This window comes from Pipistrellus hanaki, assembly GCF_964339955.1.
Source record: "Pipistrellus hanaki genome assembly, chromosome: 7".
Classification (NCBI taxonomy): Eukaryota; Metazoa; Chordata; class Mammalia; order Chiroptera; family Vespertilionidae; genus Pipistrellus; species Pipistrellus hanaki.
Genome location: NC_140509.1, coordinates 7,834,653 through 7,853,003, shown reverse-complemented (window position 1 = coordinate 7,853,003; position 18,351 = coordinate 7,834,653). Strand labels below are relative to the sequence as shown.

Genomic DNA, 18,351 nt, shown 5'->3' with positions numbered 1-18,351 from the left:
TTTAGTATAAAGGAACCACATTTATATTCAAAGATAGAGGCCAAAGTTCTTAGAAAATCTGAGAAAATGACCCATCTCCTCATTGTGACTGAGTTGGACCATTAGAGAAAGTTGTGATAAAGTGATATTTAGAGGCATGGATACACATCCATACATCTTGGACTTAGCTAGGGTCTCTATTGTGTTTGAAAATACCTCATTAGAATCTACTACAGAAATAGTCTCTAGGGAGCTTTTAGTTCTATTGTATGGCGGCTGGGTTTCCATGAATGTGTCAAACAGAAAGAGGATGAGAAGAAAGCCAGCCCTAGAGTTATATTCTTTGAGCCCTAATTCTCAGGGTACGAGTGCACAAAAGGCCGACCTATCTTTGTTCAGAAGCCAGGAGCCCCACAAACCAGATTTCTCGCTTGAAGGAGGTCCTCAATCATCCAATTTCAGGACAATAGTTAATCAATAAAAACTTTTTCACCAAAATAGAGAATCCAACATCAAATCCTACACAGGGCGTCTCAAAGGAATGTATTCACACTTCAATAGCTGATAGCTCAATTTTGAAAATGAAATGTATTTTTTAATTTAAATTCTTTATTGTTTAATGTATTATATAAATCTCCTTTTTCCCCCATTGACCTCTCCCCAGCTGCCTCCAACCCTCAGCACATGCTCTCACTCCACCCCACCCCACCCTTCATCTGTGTCCATGGTTATGCTCATAAATGTATTTTAATAAACACTGCCTTTATCGTTATACAAAGTGTATGTATACATTTTGGGACATCCTATATGTCTACTACCAACGTAGAAAATAAATCTTTTAAGTGAGTTAATTTCCCACTTAATAACAGATGTTCAGAGGTAAAATTATTCATCTTCCGATCCAAAAGAGAGCAGAAAAGCTAGAAAAGGCCAAAGTGAAAAGTGTCATTTCAACAAAGTAGGGGAGTGCTAGCGGTGATGAAAGAAGTACTCAAATGAAAGGAAAAACAACTCGACTTACTTTTTGGTGAGCCGAGGGTCCAGAGGAGGGTGCTGTGCTCCATACACAGGCTGGATGCTAAAAGCAAATAAAGAAAGAGGCTGTCAGGACGCTAAAAATGTTGGGTGAATGTCACCTGCATCACAAAATTGGAAGAGACTTAGAGAAACAGGTCACCTCCAATAACTATATCCAATCCAGCCCCAAAAGATAGTAACCAACTCTTAAAAAAAAAAAAAAAATTATTTTAATTTAACAATAGGAAGACAAACAATCCAACTAAAAATGGGCAAAGGACCTAAATAAAATACTTCTCCAAAGAGGACATACAGATGACCAAGAAACATAAAAAAATGCTCAATGTCACTGATCATCAGAGAAATGCAAACTGAAACAACAATGGGGTATCACCTCACACTTGTCAAATGGCTACCATCAACAAATGAACAAATGAACAAATGACTAGTGCTGGTGAGGATGTGGAGAAAAGGGAACCTTAGCACCCTGCTGTCAGGGATGCAGACTGGTGCAGCCACTGTGGGAAACAGTATGGAGTTTCCTCAATAAATTAAAAATGGAACTGCCTTATGACCCAGTGATTCTACTTCTGGGTATATATCTGAAGAAACCCAAAACATTAATTCAAAAAGATATACCAGTGTGACTCAGTGGTAGAGTGTTGGTCCATGCACCAAAGGGTCTTGGGTTCGATTCCAGGTCAAGGGCATGTACCTGGGATGCAGGTTCAATCCCTGGCCCTGGTTGGGGCATGTGCAGGAGGCAACCAATTGATGTATCTTCTCTCTCTCTTTCTCTCTCTCTCTCTCTCTCTCTCTCTCCTCTCTCTAAAAATCAATAGAAAAAATATATTAAAAAATATATGCACTGCAGCATTATTTACTATAGATAAGATATGAAAGCAACCTAAGTGCCCATCAATAGATGAGTGGATAAAAAAGTTATGGTACATATATACAATGGAATATTACGCTATTCCATAAAGCGGGACAGAAGTAAAAGTAGAAGAATAAGTATGTACACTGATTTCCTCATCTTTTACTGAAAAGTCTCAAAAGATATTGAAGGCTAATAGCTCAAGTAATAGAGACAAAAGTATGTTCTAGCCGGAACCGGTTTGGCTCAGTGGTAGAGCGTCGGTCTGCGGACTGAGGGGTCCCGGGTTCGATTCCGGTCAAGGGCATGTACCTGGGTTGTGGGCATATCCCCAGTAGGGGGTGTGCAGGAGGCAGCTGGTCGATGTTTCTCTCTCATCGACGTTTCTAGCTCTCTATCTCTCTCCCTTCCTCTCTGTAAAAAATTAAAAAAAAATTAAAAAAAGTATGTTCTAAGATATAAAATAAACCTAAGAAAAATAACATAGCCAAATAAAAACAGGTGGGGAGGGGATAGGAAATACAACTACTAATTTTATCACTGCTTCTGGTAGAGAGGAGTCTATAGGTATGTCTGAAGAAATATGGTATAAAGTTATATATATATAAACACTAAGATGAAAGGATAAGCTTTCCAAATTAACAGAATATACACATGCACACGTTTCAAAGCATGTACAGTCCTTAGCGTGAAAAATTTTAAAGAAAATATTAAAAATAGAACTAAGGCCAAATACATTAATCATTACAGTAAAGGTAAATGGACTGAACTTACCTATTAAAAGAAAGAGAATTAATATTAACAGAGGACAGAGAACTGGTTGGTTGCCTCCTGTACTCACCCTGACCTGGAATCAAACCTGCAACCTTTTGGTGTACAGGACTACTAAACTACCTGGCCAGAACATGCCACCATTTTTGTTTGTTTTAATTTTTAAAAAATGATTTTTAGAGAGGAAGGGAGAGGGAGAGAATCATTAATCAGCTGCCTCTTGCATATCCCCTACTGGGGATTGAGCCCACAACTCTGGCATGTGCCCTGTCTGGGAATCAAACTATGACCTTCTGGTTCATAGGTCAACATTCAACCACTGAGCCACACCGCCATGCTATGCCACCGTTTTTGTAAAAAAAAACTTTAACATAAAGCATATCCACATTTTCACATAGAATTAGGTCTATGTACTTATAACCTATCTCAGAAAGAAGACATAAGATAGCAGTAGCAAGAGGTTTGGAAAGGAACTGCGTGACTGGAGGACCCAGCGGCATAGAGGTTTAGTTTTCACTGCAAACCTTTTTGTGCCTTTCCCAGTTATTATTATGTAATTGTATCACCTTTTTAAGAAATAAATTAAGCAATCTTAAGAGGATTGGGAGGTTTAAATGAGACAATGTGCAAAAAGCCCTTTTAACACAATTCCTGGCGGGTGATAACACTAGCAGGTAGTGAGGTTGATTTGCAAATGTTAAAATGCGACCAAGGACACACTCAGTGCCAAAGAAATGATTTTCTTTTTTAAAAATATATGTTTTATTGATTTTTTACAGAGAGGAAGAGAGAGAGATAGTTAGAAACATCGATAAGAGAGAATCACCGATCAGCTGCCTCTTGCTGGGGATGTACCCTACTGGGGATGTACCCGCAACCAAGGTACAGGCCCTTGGCCGGAATCGAACCCAGGACCCTTCAGTCCACAGGCCGACGCTCTATCCATTGAGCCAAACCGGTTTCGGCAAAGAAATGACTTTCTATCTACCTCCCATTTTTGTAATTTATTCCTCACCCAACATTTAGAAAATAGAAAAAGTTTACCAGGTACCTTATTTGACATCACTGATGTGATCCTAAAGTTGCTTTTAAATAAAAATGTAGCCAATTTAATTATTTTCATATTGATTCCTACTAAGATTCCAGAGGGAATGTTCTTGTGTACAGATCTTTAGTTCTGAATACACTACAGGTCCCGTGCACAAAATTCATTCACTGGGGGTGGGGGTGGGGTGGGAGGGGAGTCTCTCAGTCCTGATGGCGAGAGGGTGCAGACCAGGCCTAGGCACCCCACAGGTGCAAGATCAGAGCCAGGGAGGGACGAGAGAGGTTGGCCAGCCAGGGCGGGACCACAGGAGGGATCCAGGGTGTGTCTGTCCATCTTACTCAGTCCCCGATCAGCCAGACCCCAGAAGCAAGCTAACCTACGGAGCATCTGCCTGCTGATGATCAGTGCAGGTCATAGCAACTAGTTGATCAGTTGACTGTCTGCCCCCTGGTGGTCAGTGCGCGTCATAGTGAGCGGTTGAGTGGCCTTAGCATATCATTAACATATTACACTTTGATTGGCCAACTGGATGACCAGACACTTAGCATATTAGGCTTTTATTATGTAGGATTCCCTACCTTTTTAGCTATAAAAATCTCTACTCCTAAACTTTTCTGGACAGTTATTAAGTAGTCTATAAAAAACCATTTCATATACTACTATAGAAATACAAACAAAACAACTTTAATGTGTTTACAGTTTCTTAGGAGAGAAAATAAGAGGGATCAAAGAATAATGTGAAAGTTTGGCTTCCAGAGAAAAGGCTTAGACAAAACAAAAATTAAACAAAAACACTAAAAGAGCCATTGATTTGTATTTTAACATTTGCAAATACTCTAAGAGGAGTACACTTGAACTCTCCAAGTTCACAAGCCTCTTTGGAGTACAATATAAAGATCGGAGGATAAATTTCAAGAAGATATCAACAGGCCAGTTAGGTTAGCTTACTGGGTAGAAAAAGAAGACCCCTTATTTTCAGATCCTTAGATCCTCTCCTAAAAAGAGTATTACCACTTGTCAGTAATATATGCAGAAAAAAGCAACCCCAATTGTGCAGGTTTATGGGCCAAAGACCATCAATTACTATGCTGAAAAGGAATTTAAAATCAAAGTGGGCATGTTTTAAAGATGTCAGCACAGCCAGAAAGGCCATAAGTGATGACAGATTTCATCAGCAAAGGTATCAGAGCCCAAACGAAATCTGTTAACATATTCTTGAACCAAACAGCGTTAGACCTCAAACAATTTGTATAATTAATTAGTTTATTGAATCTTAAAAAGGACAGGCAAGAAGTTAGAAAACAGAAACTGAGGTGATCACAGAGATTAAATTAAGACAGACTAAAAGCCTGGCAATTAAGGTGCTCCACTTCCTGGCATTTATAATTCACCTGTACCATCCCTTCTTCTCCCAAATCCAAACTCACTCTAGAGCAGGAGGGTCGCCACTCTGCCTTCCAAACGTACCTAAGTTACTAAGTCAGGCTCTTCTCCCTACTCCCTTTTCAAAAGTGTATCCATACTGAAACATTCCCTTTAAATTCCACACCCACTCCAACTCCCCTGCCAGGAGACATTCTCTGACCCTGCACCAGCATCCAATAACCCATGCCTTCTCTGGTTCCCTAGATACATAAATCAGGGCTAATACCACTTTTTAAAAATAAAAATTTTATTGTTAAGAGTATTACAGATGCTCCCCCCTTTTTTTCTCCGCCCTATCTCCCACCACCCGGTTCCTGCCCCACCCCAGGCCTTTACCACCCTACTGTCTGTGTTCATGGGCAATGCTATATGCACATAAGTTCTATGGTTAATCTCCTCCTGTCCTCCCACCCCTCTTTCCTCTGAAATTCATCAGTCTGTTCCATGTTCCCATGCCTCTTGCTCTATTTTATTCGTCAATTTATTGTGGTCATTAGATTCCACATATAAGTGAGATCAAGTGATATTTGTATTTCTCTGACTGGCTTTTTTTACTTAGCGCAATACTCTCCAGTTCTCTCCATGCTGTTTCAAAGGGTAATAGATCCTTCTTCTTTAGAGCTGTATAGTATTCCACTATGTAAATGTATACAGTTTTTTATCTGTTCATCTATACTTGTGCTGTTTCCAGATTTTAGCTATTGTAAATCCACAAGAGCAGGCATATGTAGATCAATGGAAAAAATAAACTATTTAAAAAAGGAACTAGGTTTAGATCATAATACTAGGTCCTTTATGGTCAACACTTACATAAGAAATAAGGCATTATAGACCCGAAGCACCAGTAAGCCTTTCCCTTCCTTCCTAGAAAGCCATTTTATTGAATCTGGCTTTTTTCAGCCTCAGTTTTTGTTTTTTTACGTTTTCATTTTCTACTAGAGGCCCGGTGCACGAAATTCGTGCACAGGGGTGGGGGATGTCCCTCAGCCCAGCCTGCACCCTCTCCAATGTTGAGGGCAGTCGGACATCCCTCTCACAACCCAGGACTGCTGGCTCCTAACTGCTCACCTGCCTGCCTTCCTGACTGCCCCTAACCGTTTCTGTTTGCCAGCCTGATTACCTCCTAACCACTCCCATGTCAGCCTGATTGATGTTTAACTGCTCCCCTGCCAGTCTGTTTGCCCTGAACTTCCCTCTTCTGCCGACCTGGTCACCCCTAACTGCCCTCCCCTGCTGGCCATCTTGTGGTGGCCATCTTGTGTCCAAATGGGGGCAGGACCTTTGATCACATGGGGGCAGCCATCTTGTGTGTTGGAGTGATGGTCAATCTTTATATTACTCTTTTATTAGATAGAATAGAGGCCTGGTGCACGGGTGGGGGCCAGCTGGTTTGCCCTGAAGGGTGTCCCAGATCAGGGTGGGGGTTCCCTTGGGGTATGGGATGGCCTGGGCGAGGGGCCTGTGGTGGTTTGCAGGCCGGCCATGCCCCCTGGCAACCCAAGAGGAGGCCCTGGTATCTGGAATTTACCTTCTACAATTGAAATTCAGTAGCCTGGAGCGGAGCCAAGCCCCCTGCTCGCTCCATGGCGGCAGCCATTCTGTTTGGGACTTATGTGTCTTGTATAATTGACACTTGGTAGCCTAGAGTGGACACTTAGGCGTGGTAGGGCAGGCGGAAAGCTTGGCTTCTTCCATTGCCAGAGAAACCCAAGCCTCTGTGGCCGCAGCTATCTTGGTTGGGGTTAATTTGCATATGTGCTCTGATTGGATGGTGGATGTGGCTTGTGGAGTGGAGTGATGGTTACTTTGCATATTACTCTTTTATTAGGTAGGATGAATAGTATTTTTTGCATGTTTTAAAAACTAGATAAATGAGCCTGGCTGATATGGCTCAGTGGTTAAGTGTCAATTCCAGGAGGTCACTGTTCAATTCCCAGTCAGGGCATATGCCCAGGTTGCGAGCTTGATCCACAGTAGGGGGCATGCAGGAGGCAGCCAATCAAGGATTCTCTCTCATCATTCGCTTCTTTTTATTTCTCTTTCTTTCTTTCTTTTTCTTTTTTTTTTTTTGTTAATCCTCACCTGAGGATATTTTTCCATTGATTTTTAGAGAGTGACAGGGAGAGGGAGAGAGAGAAGCATCAATGGGAGAGACACATTGATTGCCTCCTGCACACACCAGGTGACGCCGGCACCTGGGGCCAGGGATCGAGCCTGCAACCAAGGTACATGCCCTTGACCAGATTCAGTCTGTAGGCTGATGCTCTATCCATTGAGCAAAACCAGCCAGGGCAGTGTGTGTGTGTGTGTGTGTGTGTGTGTGTGTGTGTGTGTGTATATATATATATATATATATATATATATATATATATATAATTGTTGATAGTTCATCATTGATGTTTCTATCTCTCCCTCTCCCTTCCTGTCTGAAATCAATAAAAATATATTTTAAAAAGAAAAAACTATATAAATGGAAGCACACTGTATATATGACTCATTTTGACTCTCAATCATAAATTCTATTTTAAATATTACTTAATTTTATAGCTAGCTGTCTGATCTCCCTGACACAAACTTTAAAAAAAAATGCTCCAAGCCGAAGCCAGTGGTAGAATGTCGGTCTGCGGACTGAAAGGTCCCAGGTTCGATTCCGGTCAAGGGCATGTACATTGGCTGCGGGCACATCCCCGGTAGGGGGTGTGCAAGAGGCAGCTGGTCGATGTTTCTCTCTCATCAACGTTTCTAGCTCTCTATCTCTCTCCTTTCCTCCCTGTTAAAAATCAATTTAAAAAAAAAAAGCTCCAAAAAAGTATAAAAACCATATAATTCACATTTTCAAACACAAATAAAAATACAGAGAAAACTGTAATACACATCTATGAACCCATTACTCTGATTTAACAAAGGTTAACATTTGTCACATTTCAGTGTTCATCTCATCTTTCAGGAGAAGAAATAAACATACATTTATTTATTTATTTATATATTTACTTATTTTTTAAAAAATATGTTTTTAGCCCTGACCAATGTGGCTCAGTTGGTTGGGTGCTGGCCTCTGCATTGTTCTTGTTTGACTCCCAGTCAGGGCACAGGCCTGCATTGTGGGCTCGATCCCCAGTAAGGGGTGTGCAGGAAGCGGCTGATGGATGTTTCATTCTCATCACATATAAGTGAGATGATGTGATATTTGTCTCATGTTTCAGTCTTTCCCACTTCCTTCTTCTCTCTCTAAAAATGAATAAAAAATTTAAAAATATGTTTTTATTGATTTTAGAGAGATAAGAAGGGAGAGAGAGAGAGAGAAACATCACTGGCTGCCTCCTCACACCCCCTACTAGGAATCAAGCCTGCAACACAGGCATGTGTCCTGACAGGAATCGAACTTATAACCGCTCGGTGCATGAGACAATGCTCAACCAACTGAGCACCACCGGCCAGTGCCACCTCCCTCCCTTCCTTCCTTCCTTTCTTCATTCCTTTTTTAAAAGAAATTAAAGCGTTAGAGAGATACTACTTAAGTCCCAATGGCAGACCCCAGTCCCGTTTCCCTCTCTCCCTGTGAGATAACCAATATCCTAAAGTGGGTATGAAATCCTCCCCACCTGTTGTTATGCTCTGACATATCCTCATGTGTCCATAAACAATATACAACACTTCTTATGCTTTAAAACTTCACATCGAAGATTGCACACCATATGTATTGTTCTACAGCTTGCTTTTCTCACTCAGCAATGTGTTTTAACCCAGCCCCACTTTTAAGTTTTTCTGATCGCAAAAGTAACACACGCTTAGTGGAAAAACTGGGAAGTCACTAATCCACAGCATCCTCACAGGGGCAGCGTGCCAAGCCGACTTTCAGCTTCTAAGGAGCAGTGGTGGTGCAGGTCTTTGTACCCCTTCACCACCGGGCAGAGGGCGACACACCAGCAGGCACTTAACAAAACTTAATGAGTGAAGACTGGAACTCGACAAAACCCAAGCCTCTGTTTTAAGCTAGACCTAAAAGCTACAGGCAAACACATCTCAGAGAAACCACATCGGCTGGCAGAGCTTGGCTAGGCAGAGCAAAGTATGCCACAGGATATGCCACAGTGGAGACAAAAGAGCAAAATCCCTGTCAAAACTCCATCAATCCCTTTAATAAAACCAACAACACAGAATGTACTGGCCTACGGGGTTTAGGTAGTTGGAACAGAGCAAAAACCTTGGTGGAAAAATCAACAGGTGTTTGCTTAGCACTAACAAATGAGCTAAAGCAAACACGGGAATAGAACTTAGAACTATCCAATTTGAAACCAAGCGTTGGCACCTAATTCAGGTTCAGACTCCCACTTGATCCAAGTCTTCCAGAAAGGGGATCTACACTGTTTCAGTGACAATTTAGTATCTTCGCTTACTTTATTAGTAAAACATATCCAGGCTAAGGACAGGTTGTAATGTACCTGCCCAAACAGGCGTGAACCATTACAACCCAGTCTACTATCAGAATCATTAATATTATGAAAAAATGACCAAATGATAGAGAAGGCTCCTTCAGAATTCAAATGACTAGACACTTTTCTCAACTTCATTTAATGCAAGGAAGAGTTCTTTTACTTTTACACCTTTTTTTTTATTTTTAGGGAGAGTGAAAGGGAGGGAGGGCGGTGTGGGGGGCGAGGGAGAGGGAAAGAGACAGACATTGATGTGAGGTCTGGGACTGAACCTGTAATCCAGGTACGTGCCCTTGACCAGGAATCGAACCTGCAATCCTTTGGTGCTCTATTCACTGAGAAACACTGGCCGGGGCCAAACACATTTTTTAAAAATCCTCACCTAAGGATATGTTGTAGTTTTTTAATTGATTAAAAACCAACAGAGAGGAAGGGGACACTAGAGAGGGCACACCTCAGATCAAACCCGAAACCTAGGTATGGGCCCTGACCAAGGATCGAACTTGCCACCTTTTGGTGTGTGAGACAATGCTGCACAACAAACACTTTTGCTTAAAAAGAGGGAAAAGCCCTTCCCAGAAAGGTTGGAAATAGGAATACGGGAAGGAGCCAGCTCTGGCTCACACTCGTCGCTCCTCTTCCAAGTCTCATCCGCACCTTTTCACGGGAAGGCCACTCCCGTGGATTGGCTGAGGTGCTTTGACAGAGGGTGTCTTAATCTTAGCAGAGATGGAGGGCGGGGGACGAGGAAACAGTAGCAGAGAGAGCATGAACCAGGTGTCAGTAAGTCTGCAGTGTGATTTGTGACAAGCTCCCCCCCCCCCCCCCCCCCCCCCGCTTCCCCTGGCCTCAGTTTCCTCCCCGGCTGTGGTCTTCGGAGTCAATTACAAATTTCATGACACTCAGATGTCCAGCAGCGCTAAAAGTGTTTACTCACTATTTTCAAAGACAAAAGCCTCCCACTGGCAACCCCCACCACAAGACAGAAAAGCCCTCCACCAGCACCCCCCACCTCACCCACTGTTACTAGGAATCTTGCTGGGTGTGAGTGGAGTGACATGAGTTGGAATTGATAAGTTAAAACTTACCACTCAACTTCAGAACTGGTAAGGGCCTTAGAGCTCACTTAATCCAAACCTCTCATTCATAAAGCAGAAAATCAATTATGGAGTTTTAAATTTAAATTTGCCCTAAAATTTGGCTTTTTCTCTAAGCCAAGTCTTACCAGATTACCTAAACCAGAAACCTGGGAGTGACACCTCCTTAGTCCCTCCTTCTCCCTCACTCCCCAAAACCAGCGATTTACCAAGGCTGCATGTAGGTATTTTCAATCTTGACCTCTATTCACCATTGCCCTAGTCTGAGCCTCTCCCTTCACTGACGGCAGTAGCCTCCTAACTATATTCCCTCTGATTCCCAGCAGAGGTGCAGTAGTGGGTGGAAGAGTCAGGGGGGTGGAGGGACTCAAGTGTTTGGAAATGTGTAAGTGCATGTGAGAAGGGTAATTTTCCTAATAACTGGTGGGCCTTCTTGACACTTAGTGGACAAGGGCCAGAGATGCTAAACATCCTATATTTCAATACAACACAGAATTAACCCACCCAAAACAGCAACTATGTGTCCCCACCCCTAAACGTTAAAAACACTGGTCCAAGCCATTTTTCTCAGGGTACCCAGGATGATCTTACCTAATAATAGACAAACATATAAATTGACCGTACCTCTGCTACACCCACAGCCAATCAGAGTGAGTATGCAAATTAGAAGCCCAAAGATGGCGGCCGCCCAGCTGCTCCAGGTGTGGAGTGGCAAGGCAGGGTAGGACGCCTGCTATGGTGGGGGGGGGGGGGGCGGCGGGGGCGCGAAGGGATCTACAGGAGTGGAGTGCCGCAGCAAAGACGAAGATGGCAGGCTCCGGCCAGAGTCTGCAGCGAAGCAGTGAAGATGAACTGGCAGAGTCTGTAGCGCAGACGAAGACGGCAGACTCTGGTCGGAGTGAAGGCCTGGGTACCGGTTGCTGGAGGAAAACTGGTGCTGGAAGCCAAGGGGAGGAAGGCCTATTACATGAATCTCATGGTGCAACAGGCCTCTAATATTTTTATAAATGCAAATCTGATCATGTCTCAGCCCTCGTCAACCTTCTAATGGGATAAAGATCAAAGTCCATAACTTGGCCTATTTTTCCAACCATGAAGTTCCTGGAAGACTCGGAGAATTTGGATTTTATTCTAACTATAAATGAGAGGTGTGTAAGAGAGCCAGAAGAGAATCAGGAAAACCAATTAGAAGGCTACAGCAGTTCAGGCAAGAGAGGACTCAGATTGATCCATGATAGTAGGGGTGGAAGTGGTGAGAACTACTCAGATTTGGAATATATCTGAAGAAACAACAGGATTTGCTGGTTAGTTGGATGTGGCAGGAAGGGAAAGAGAGGAATAAAGACATTAGGATTTTTGGTCTGAGGAACTTGGTGAATGTTAGGACCATTAAGTGAGATGGAAAGAATAGCTTTGTGGGGGAGGGGGGGAAGATAGATTTATGGTGCATGTGGAAATTGAGTTCTGTTTGGACATGTTAATTGTGAGATACGCTAATTGTTTAAGATCCATATGGCAAAAGCTTTCATCGCTAGAACTCATGTTTCTTTCCCTCAATTCAGGACTCTTTTCTCAGGGGTTCTTAAAGTGCAGCTCCTCAGTTAGCAGCAGCAGTCTCACTTGGGAAGCTCAACTTTTTAGGTCCCTTTCAACCTCAGAATCTGAAACTCTGGAAGTGGGGCCTGGCAATCTATGTTTTAACGAGCTCTCCTGGGGACTCACCAGGGTTTGAGAATCTCTGCTCAAAAGCATACTCTTCATGGCTAAAGAACACTTGACACCATGACTGTCCCACATTAGGCTTCTGGTGCCTCTATAAGCTCTCTACTTAATTAACAATAGGTTGGGTTTTTTTCCCACCTGAGATTCATTGGAGGCTCCAGATACACTACTAATCAAAGTTTTTCAATTCCAGTTTCACAAACTAGAGCAAGGGGGAAAACAAATAAAAACAGGACATACTGTATTACAACTATTCTATCCTGTATAATAAAGAGGTAATATGCAAATTAACCCTCATGCCCTCACAAGATGGCTGCCTATGACAGGGCCGGCAGGGGGGTTAGTGAGGGATGACCAGATGACTGAACAAGCAGGCTGCATGGGGAAACCAGGCTGGCAGGGGTTAGTGAAGGATAACCAAATGACTGAATTGCAGGCTGCATGGGGTGATCAGGCCAGTAGGGAAGGCAGTTGGGGGTGACCAGGCTGGTAGGGAGACAGGGGGAGTAAGAGGTGACCAGGCAGGCAGGGGGAGCAGTTAGGGGTGACCAGACTGGCAGGGGCTGGTGGGGGGGGGGAGTGCAGTTGGGGGCAATTAGGCTGGCAAGGGGGCAAGTGAGGGGCAACTAGGCCGGTGAGGAGGGCAGTTGGGGGTGACCAGGTTGACAGGGGGGTGACCTGGCCGGCAGCAGGGGGAAGTTAGGGGCAATCAGGCCAGCACACAGAGGCAGTAAGGGATGATCAGGTCGGCAGGGAGAGGACAGTTAGGGGCGATCAGGCAGTCAGGCAGGTGAGCAATTAGGAGTCAGCAGTCCAGGATTGGGAGAGGGATGTTCCAGATTGGAAAGGGTGCAGGCTGGGCTGAAGGGACCCCCATCCCATGCACAAATTTCATGCACAGCGCCTCTAGTATATAATAATAAAAGTATAATATGTAAGTTGACCAAACGACCTACAGCAGAACAACCGTCTGGACGACCTTCTGGTACACACACACACACACTGGCCCCAGGCCAGCCAAGGCAGGTGCAATGTGATTGGTCAGGGGGCCCTGCCATCGCTCCATGATCGCCCCACAGAGGGAGACCCAGGCCAATGTTGGCAGGGCGATGGATCAGGGGGTGGGGGTGGGGGCTCTGTGACCACCCCAAAGAGGGAGGCCCAGGCCACCCTCTGCACAGTGATCAGTCACAGCCGAGTGGGTGGGGCCTCCCTCTGCTGGGTGATCAATTGCAGAGCCCCACAGAGGGAGGCCCAGCCCACTGGCCAGCAACGCAGTGGTGGTGTGCGGGCTGGTCAGCGATCGCTCCGCAGAGGAGGCCCAGGCCAGCCAAGCAATCACACCACACACTGTCGCCCTCAGAGAGGCAACGGGTGGGGCAGTGCTGCACAGATGGCAAGTAGTGGCAGTGGCAGGGCCAGCTGCCAGCAGCCGGGGAAGGAGAGCTCCAATAGGCCCTGTCACCGGCCAGGCCTAGGGACCCTACCGAAGGGGTCCCGAATGTGAGAGGGCACAGGCCGGGCTGAGGGAAACCCCTCACCCCATGCATGAATTTCGTGCACCGGTCCTCTAGGCATTTTCATAACAGCTAATATTATTGAGTACCTCTTTCTATGCATTACCTCATTTAACTCTCATAATAGCCTTATGGGTTAAATACTCTACCCCCATCTTACATATGAGCAGTCTAGGCTCACAGATTAAATAACTTACCCAAAGTCCCACGGGTAGAAAGTAGCAGAGCTTGGATTTGAACTTGGGCAGTAAGTTCTTTCTTTTTCTTTTTTAACATAAACATTGTGGGAGTTTAAGATGTACAATGTATTGTAACTGATTACCACTAAAATGTTAGCTAACACCTCTAACCATGTCACATAATTATCATTTCTTTTTTGTGCCGAGAACAATTAAGATCTAGTCTCCTAGCAACTTCAAAGTATTGTTGGCTATAATCACTATACTGTGCATTAGATCTCCAGGATTTATTTAATTACTAGCTGAAAGCTTCCATGTAGTGCATGCTGCCTCCTATCTTCCCAGGAATACTTGATATATTTAGTACACTGGGCTCTAAGGACACGACAATAGGGTGGTAAAGACATGGGAGGAGAGGGATAAAGGAGGGGGAAATGGGAGACAACTGTAAAACTATCAAGAATTAAAAAAAAAAAAAAAAAAAAAAAAAAAAAAAAAAAGTACACTGGGCTCTTAGGAATAACTCAGAGAACTTAAAAAGGTGTTTCATTTGCCCTGGCCAGGTGATTCGTTAACTCAGTTAATTGGAGCTTTGTCCCCTGCACCAAAAGTTACGGGATTGATTCCGGGTTAGGGCACATACCCAAGTTGCAAGTTCAATACCTGGTCGGGGCATATAAAGGCATATCAATAAAGGCATACTCTTGGGTGAGGATTAAAAAAAAATAAAAAAATAAAACAATCCCTAGCTGGTTTGGCTCAGTGGATAGAGTATAGGCCTGCGGACTGAAGGGTCCCAAGTTCAATTCTGGTCAAGGGCACTGGATTGCAAGCTTGATCCCCAGTAGGGGGTGTGCAGTGCAGGAAGCAGCAGATCAATGATTCTCTCTCATCATTGATGTTTCTCTCTCTCCCACTCCCTTCCTCTCTGAAACATGTGACATGGTAGAGGTGTTAGCTAAATATAATAAAGAGAAGTTTAATTCTATCAAGTTACAATAAGACCCAGCAATTCTACGCCTACATATACTTAACACATTGTGGACAGATCACAGAATTCTTGTGTTTTCTGTTCTAAGGCTTGTGGCCAATCATATTTTAAAAAGATATTAGCTTGTAAAAACATGTAATAAATAACTTCAAAATGCAATTGGTATTTAATTTTAAAGTGTGCCTTTAACATTATGTAAAACATTTTGTACTCAGTCAATAGAAACTAATTTGGCCACTGGGTAAAGTTAGCAATAAAACTACTGGTCCGCAATGTGTTAAAAGAAAAACATACATCCACACAAAAACCTGCACATGAATTTCATAGCATTATTCATAATAGCCAAAAAGTGGAAATGACCCGAATGTCCATTCACTGATGAATGGATAAACAAAATGAGATATATTCATACAATGGAATATTATTTAGCCATAAAAAGGCTGAGCCTTGAAAACATGCTTAATAAACATGCTTAATAAATTAAAAAAGGTATCATATTACATTATTCCATGTATATGAAATGTCTAGGATAGATAAACCAAACAGAAAGACTAGTGGTTGCCAGGGGCAGGGGTTTGGGGGTTTGGGGTGTGGGAAGGCGTATGGAGAGTGACTACTAATATATATGGGGTTTATTTTTGGGTAAAAATGTTCTGAAATTAGTGATGATGGTTTACAAAACCATCCATGAATTTTTATGGTATGTGAATTATATCTCAGTAAATCTGTTTTGAAAAAGGATGCTTAGGTAATTCATTGTGAACTTAGGCTATTTTACTAAATAAAATTCCTATTTCTAATCGTGAACATTGTCAGGTCTTAATCAAAGAAACTGAAAGTAACCTGCCATCACTGAATTTTTCCCTTTCAATTTGCAAAGAGGAGTGAACTAGTTTCACTTCTAGGCATTCATGGACCTCGACCTATGCCATTTTACCACCACAGAGAAAGTTTTTCTTCACTCAAACCGAAAGAATACACATGTAAAAATTCTATTCTTGAGAAAATGCCCTCATATTTTCCTTAAATCAAAGCACTTACTGTCTCAAAATAGTTTTCTCCCACAACCAGGGGCTCCTGGGGCTTCCTTGCTAAAACCACAACTAAATAAAATTCCCTTCAACAAGCAAGCACTAGAAACTATTATGAATTGTGGCCTCATTTTAATGCCTTAAGATAAACAATGAATATAAACACCTCGTGCTGGGGTAAGGATCTGGGAAACATTCTTTTCAGTGTTTACTGGCTCTGGCAATAACAGTAAAAGTGATAACCAGTGTTTACTGAGCAACTATAACGTGCTCAATAAACACTGTCCCTGGCTCTTTGCAAACAGGGTGTTTAATTTAGTCCTCACAGTAACCCTGAGGAAGGTATTTTTAACCTCTTTCCATAGACAAGGAAACTGAGGCCTAGAGAGACTGAGCAAATCATCTGTCCCTCATTGTACAGGTAAGAGTCCAAATAATACCCCAAGTCTTCCTGTACTCAAGTGGTTTCTCCTCTCCCTCTCTAGAGTCCTCTTCAAAATGAAAAAGAAAGCCAGAAACTTGTAGAAACTAAAGAGACACCCCCCTTTCTATCCTACACAAGTAGTGCTTTGAAAAAGGTGACTACTCCTATAGTCCAAAAAAGGATATATAGAAAACAGAAGACGGTTAATAACAACTAGCAGTCAGTAGGCACAACATACCATGCCATGTCCCACATTGAACAGTTTCCCATTGATTCTGCTTATAGCCTTAGGATGTCAACATTTAATGATGTCACTATGGAAAACCCCAGTGAACAGTTAGTGAGGCTGGAGAGCTCACTAGATCAGGAAGGAAAAGGAATCAGTTGGCAGGAAGTGGTGTTTATCTAAAAACATAAAAGTCTTTGGCATTAATATTAACGCTGTAATTCCACAGGACTTTAATTTGAAGCTATCTCTGCATTCCTCTGTGTGATTTTAATATTGTATTACTAAAAGCTGATTCCCTCTCTATTCTCTATATGTTTAATAGGATCCTAAATAAAATAAGACTGCTATATAGCCACCTCTGACCTTCTTTACTCTTATGCTATATTAAAAAAAAAAAAAAAGTTCAAAGGATTATCCCAGAATCAATTAGGAAAGGTAGAATGTGGAGCACAACATGAATTTCATCACCAAGTAGACTGTAGCTGGCAGAAATCTTGAATTCACAATTGAAGCATGCGCTTGTCCTTCTACTTCTCAGGACTCTGCCCAAAGCAAATTGAAACTGTAAACCAACAGCGGATTGATGGATGTGCAATTGCTAAGCATTTCAACATACACCAAAAGGGGGATGGGGAGAAAGTAGCTAAACAACTGAAGAATGAAAAAACTTGGTGCATGAAAACGTTTTTTGCACAACATCACAATGCATGAGGGTAAGGAGTCACATGGGGTTCAACAAATCCTTAGAAAATAAATGCCAAAGAAATAACCTCGATTCTCGGGTCACCCTGCAATAATTCCTCATGGGAAGGGGCCAACTCAAGATGAAATAAGGTCAAGCTTGAGAGTTTTCCTCACTTCTCTACCTCCCCCACACACCCCCGCCGGTCCCAAGCTCCCAGCAGAACTAGGGGAGCCCAGGAAAAATATCCGTACGTGCTGAATTGGGGGCGGAGGGAAGGGGCCATCCCCCTGCAAACAACCACCTGTGCGTGCGGAGACCCCCAAGAGGGAGTTGTGTTTAAAGTAAGCAGCAGCTCTGGGGATGGCCCTCCCAGCCCAGGACGGGCACTGGCTACTCACCCAACTCCACGGTCCTTCACGCCGGACTCGGCCACCTCCAGGCTGAGGGCAACCCCTCTCGCGCCCTCCGCCCCCAGATCCGGCTGCTCCCACTCCCACCCAGCCACCCCCAAAGTCCACCGCCTGCCCCTCCGCCTGACAGCTGCCCTGCCCCCGCCCAGCAGCCCCAGCCCCCCCAACCCCCCCAGCCCCGGGTGCCAACACAGCCTCCCGGGGGCGGGGGCGCCCCAGGCCCGCGGGGTTTAGGGCTGGGGATCTGGAAGGGTTGGTCCGATCTCCTCTTCCACTCAGCGTCCTGGGCTCACCTCCCCGGCAGCTTGGCGTTCCTCTTCCAAAACTGCTTGCTGTTCTCGGCAGCCATGGCTCGGGCCCAGGGCAGGCCTTCTAGGCGGGCCAGCGGGGTACCCGGCGAGATGCCCCCAGGATCCCGCAATCGGAGGGCCGACCCAGGCCGCTTCCCCGCCGCCGGTCAACGGCTCCCAGCGCCTGGGAGCGCCATCTTGGATGTGGGCATCCCTGCATCCAGCG

General features: G+C 43.9%; 1 protein-coding gene across 3 annotated transcripts in view; it reads right to left on the bottom strand.

The window, feature by feature from the left end:
• Positions 1–18,348, bottom strand: part of TBC1D22B (TBC1 domain family member 22B) — a 72,792-nt gene extending 54,444 nt beyond the window's left edge. For all 3 annotated transcript variants that reach the window (XM_084890830.1, XM_084890828.1, XM_084890829.1), the window contains exons 1-2: positions 18,129–18,348; positions 1,001–1,057 (exon numbers count right to left, since the gene is read on the bottom strand). In XM_084890830.1, the coding sequence (XP_084746956.1) occupies positions 1,001–1,057; positions 18,129–18,184 (113 nt within the window). In that variant the 5' untranslated portion in view covers positions 18,185–18,348. The remainder of the gene's footprint in view (positions 1–1,000; positions 1,058–18,128) is intronic.
• Positions 18,349–18,351: the final 3 nt, after the last annotated feature.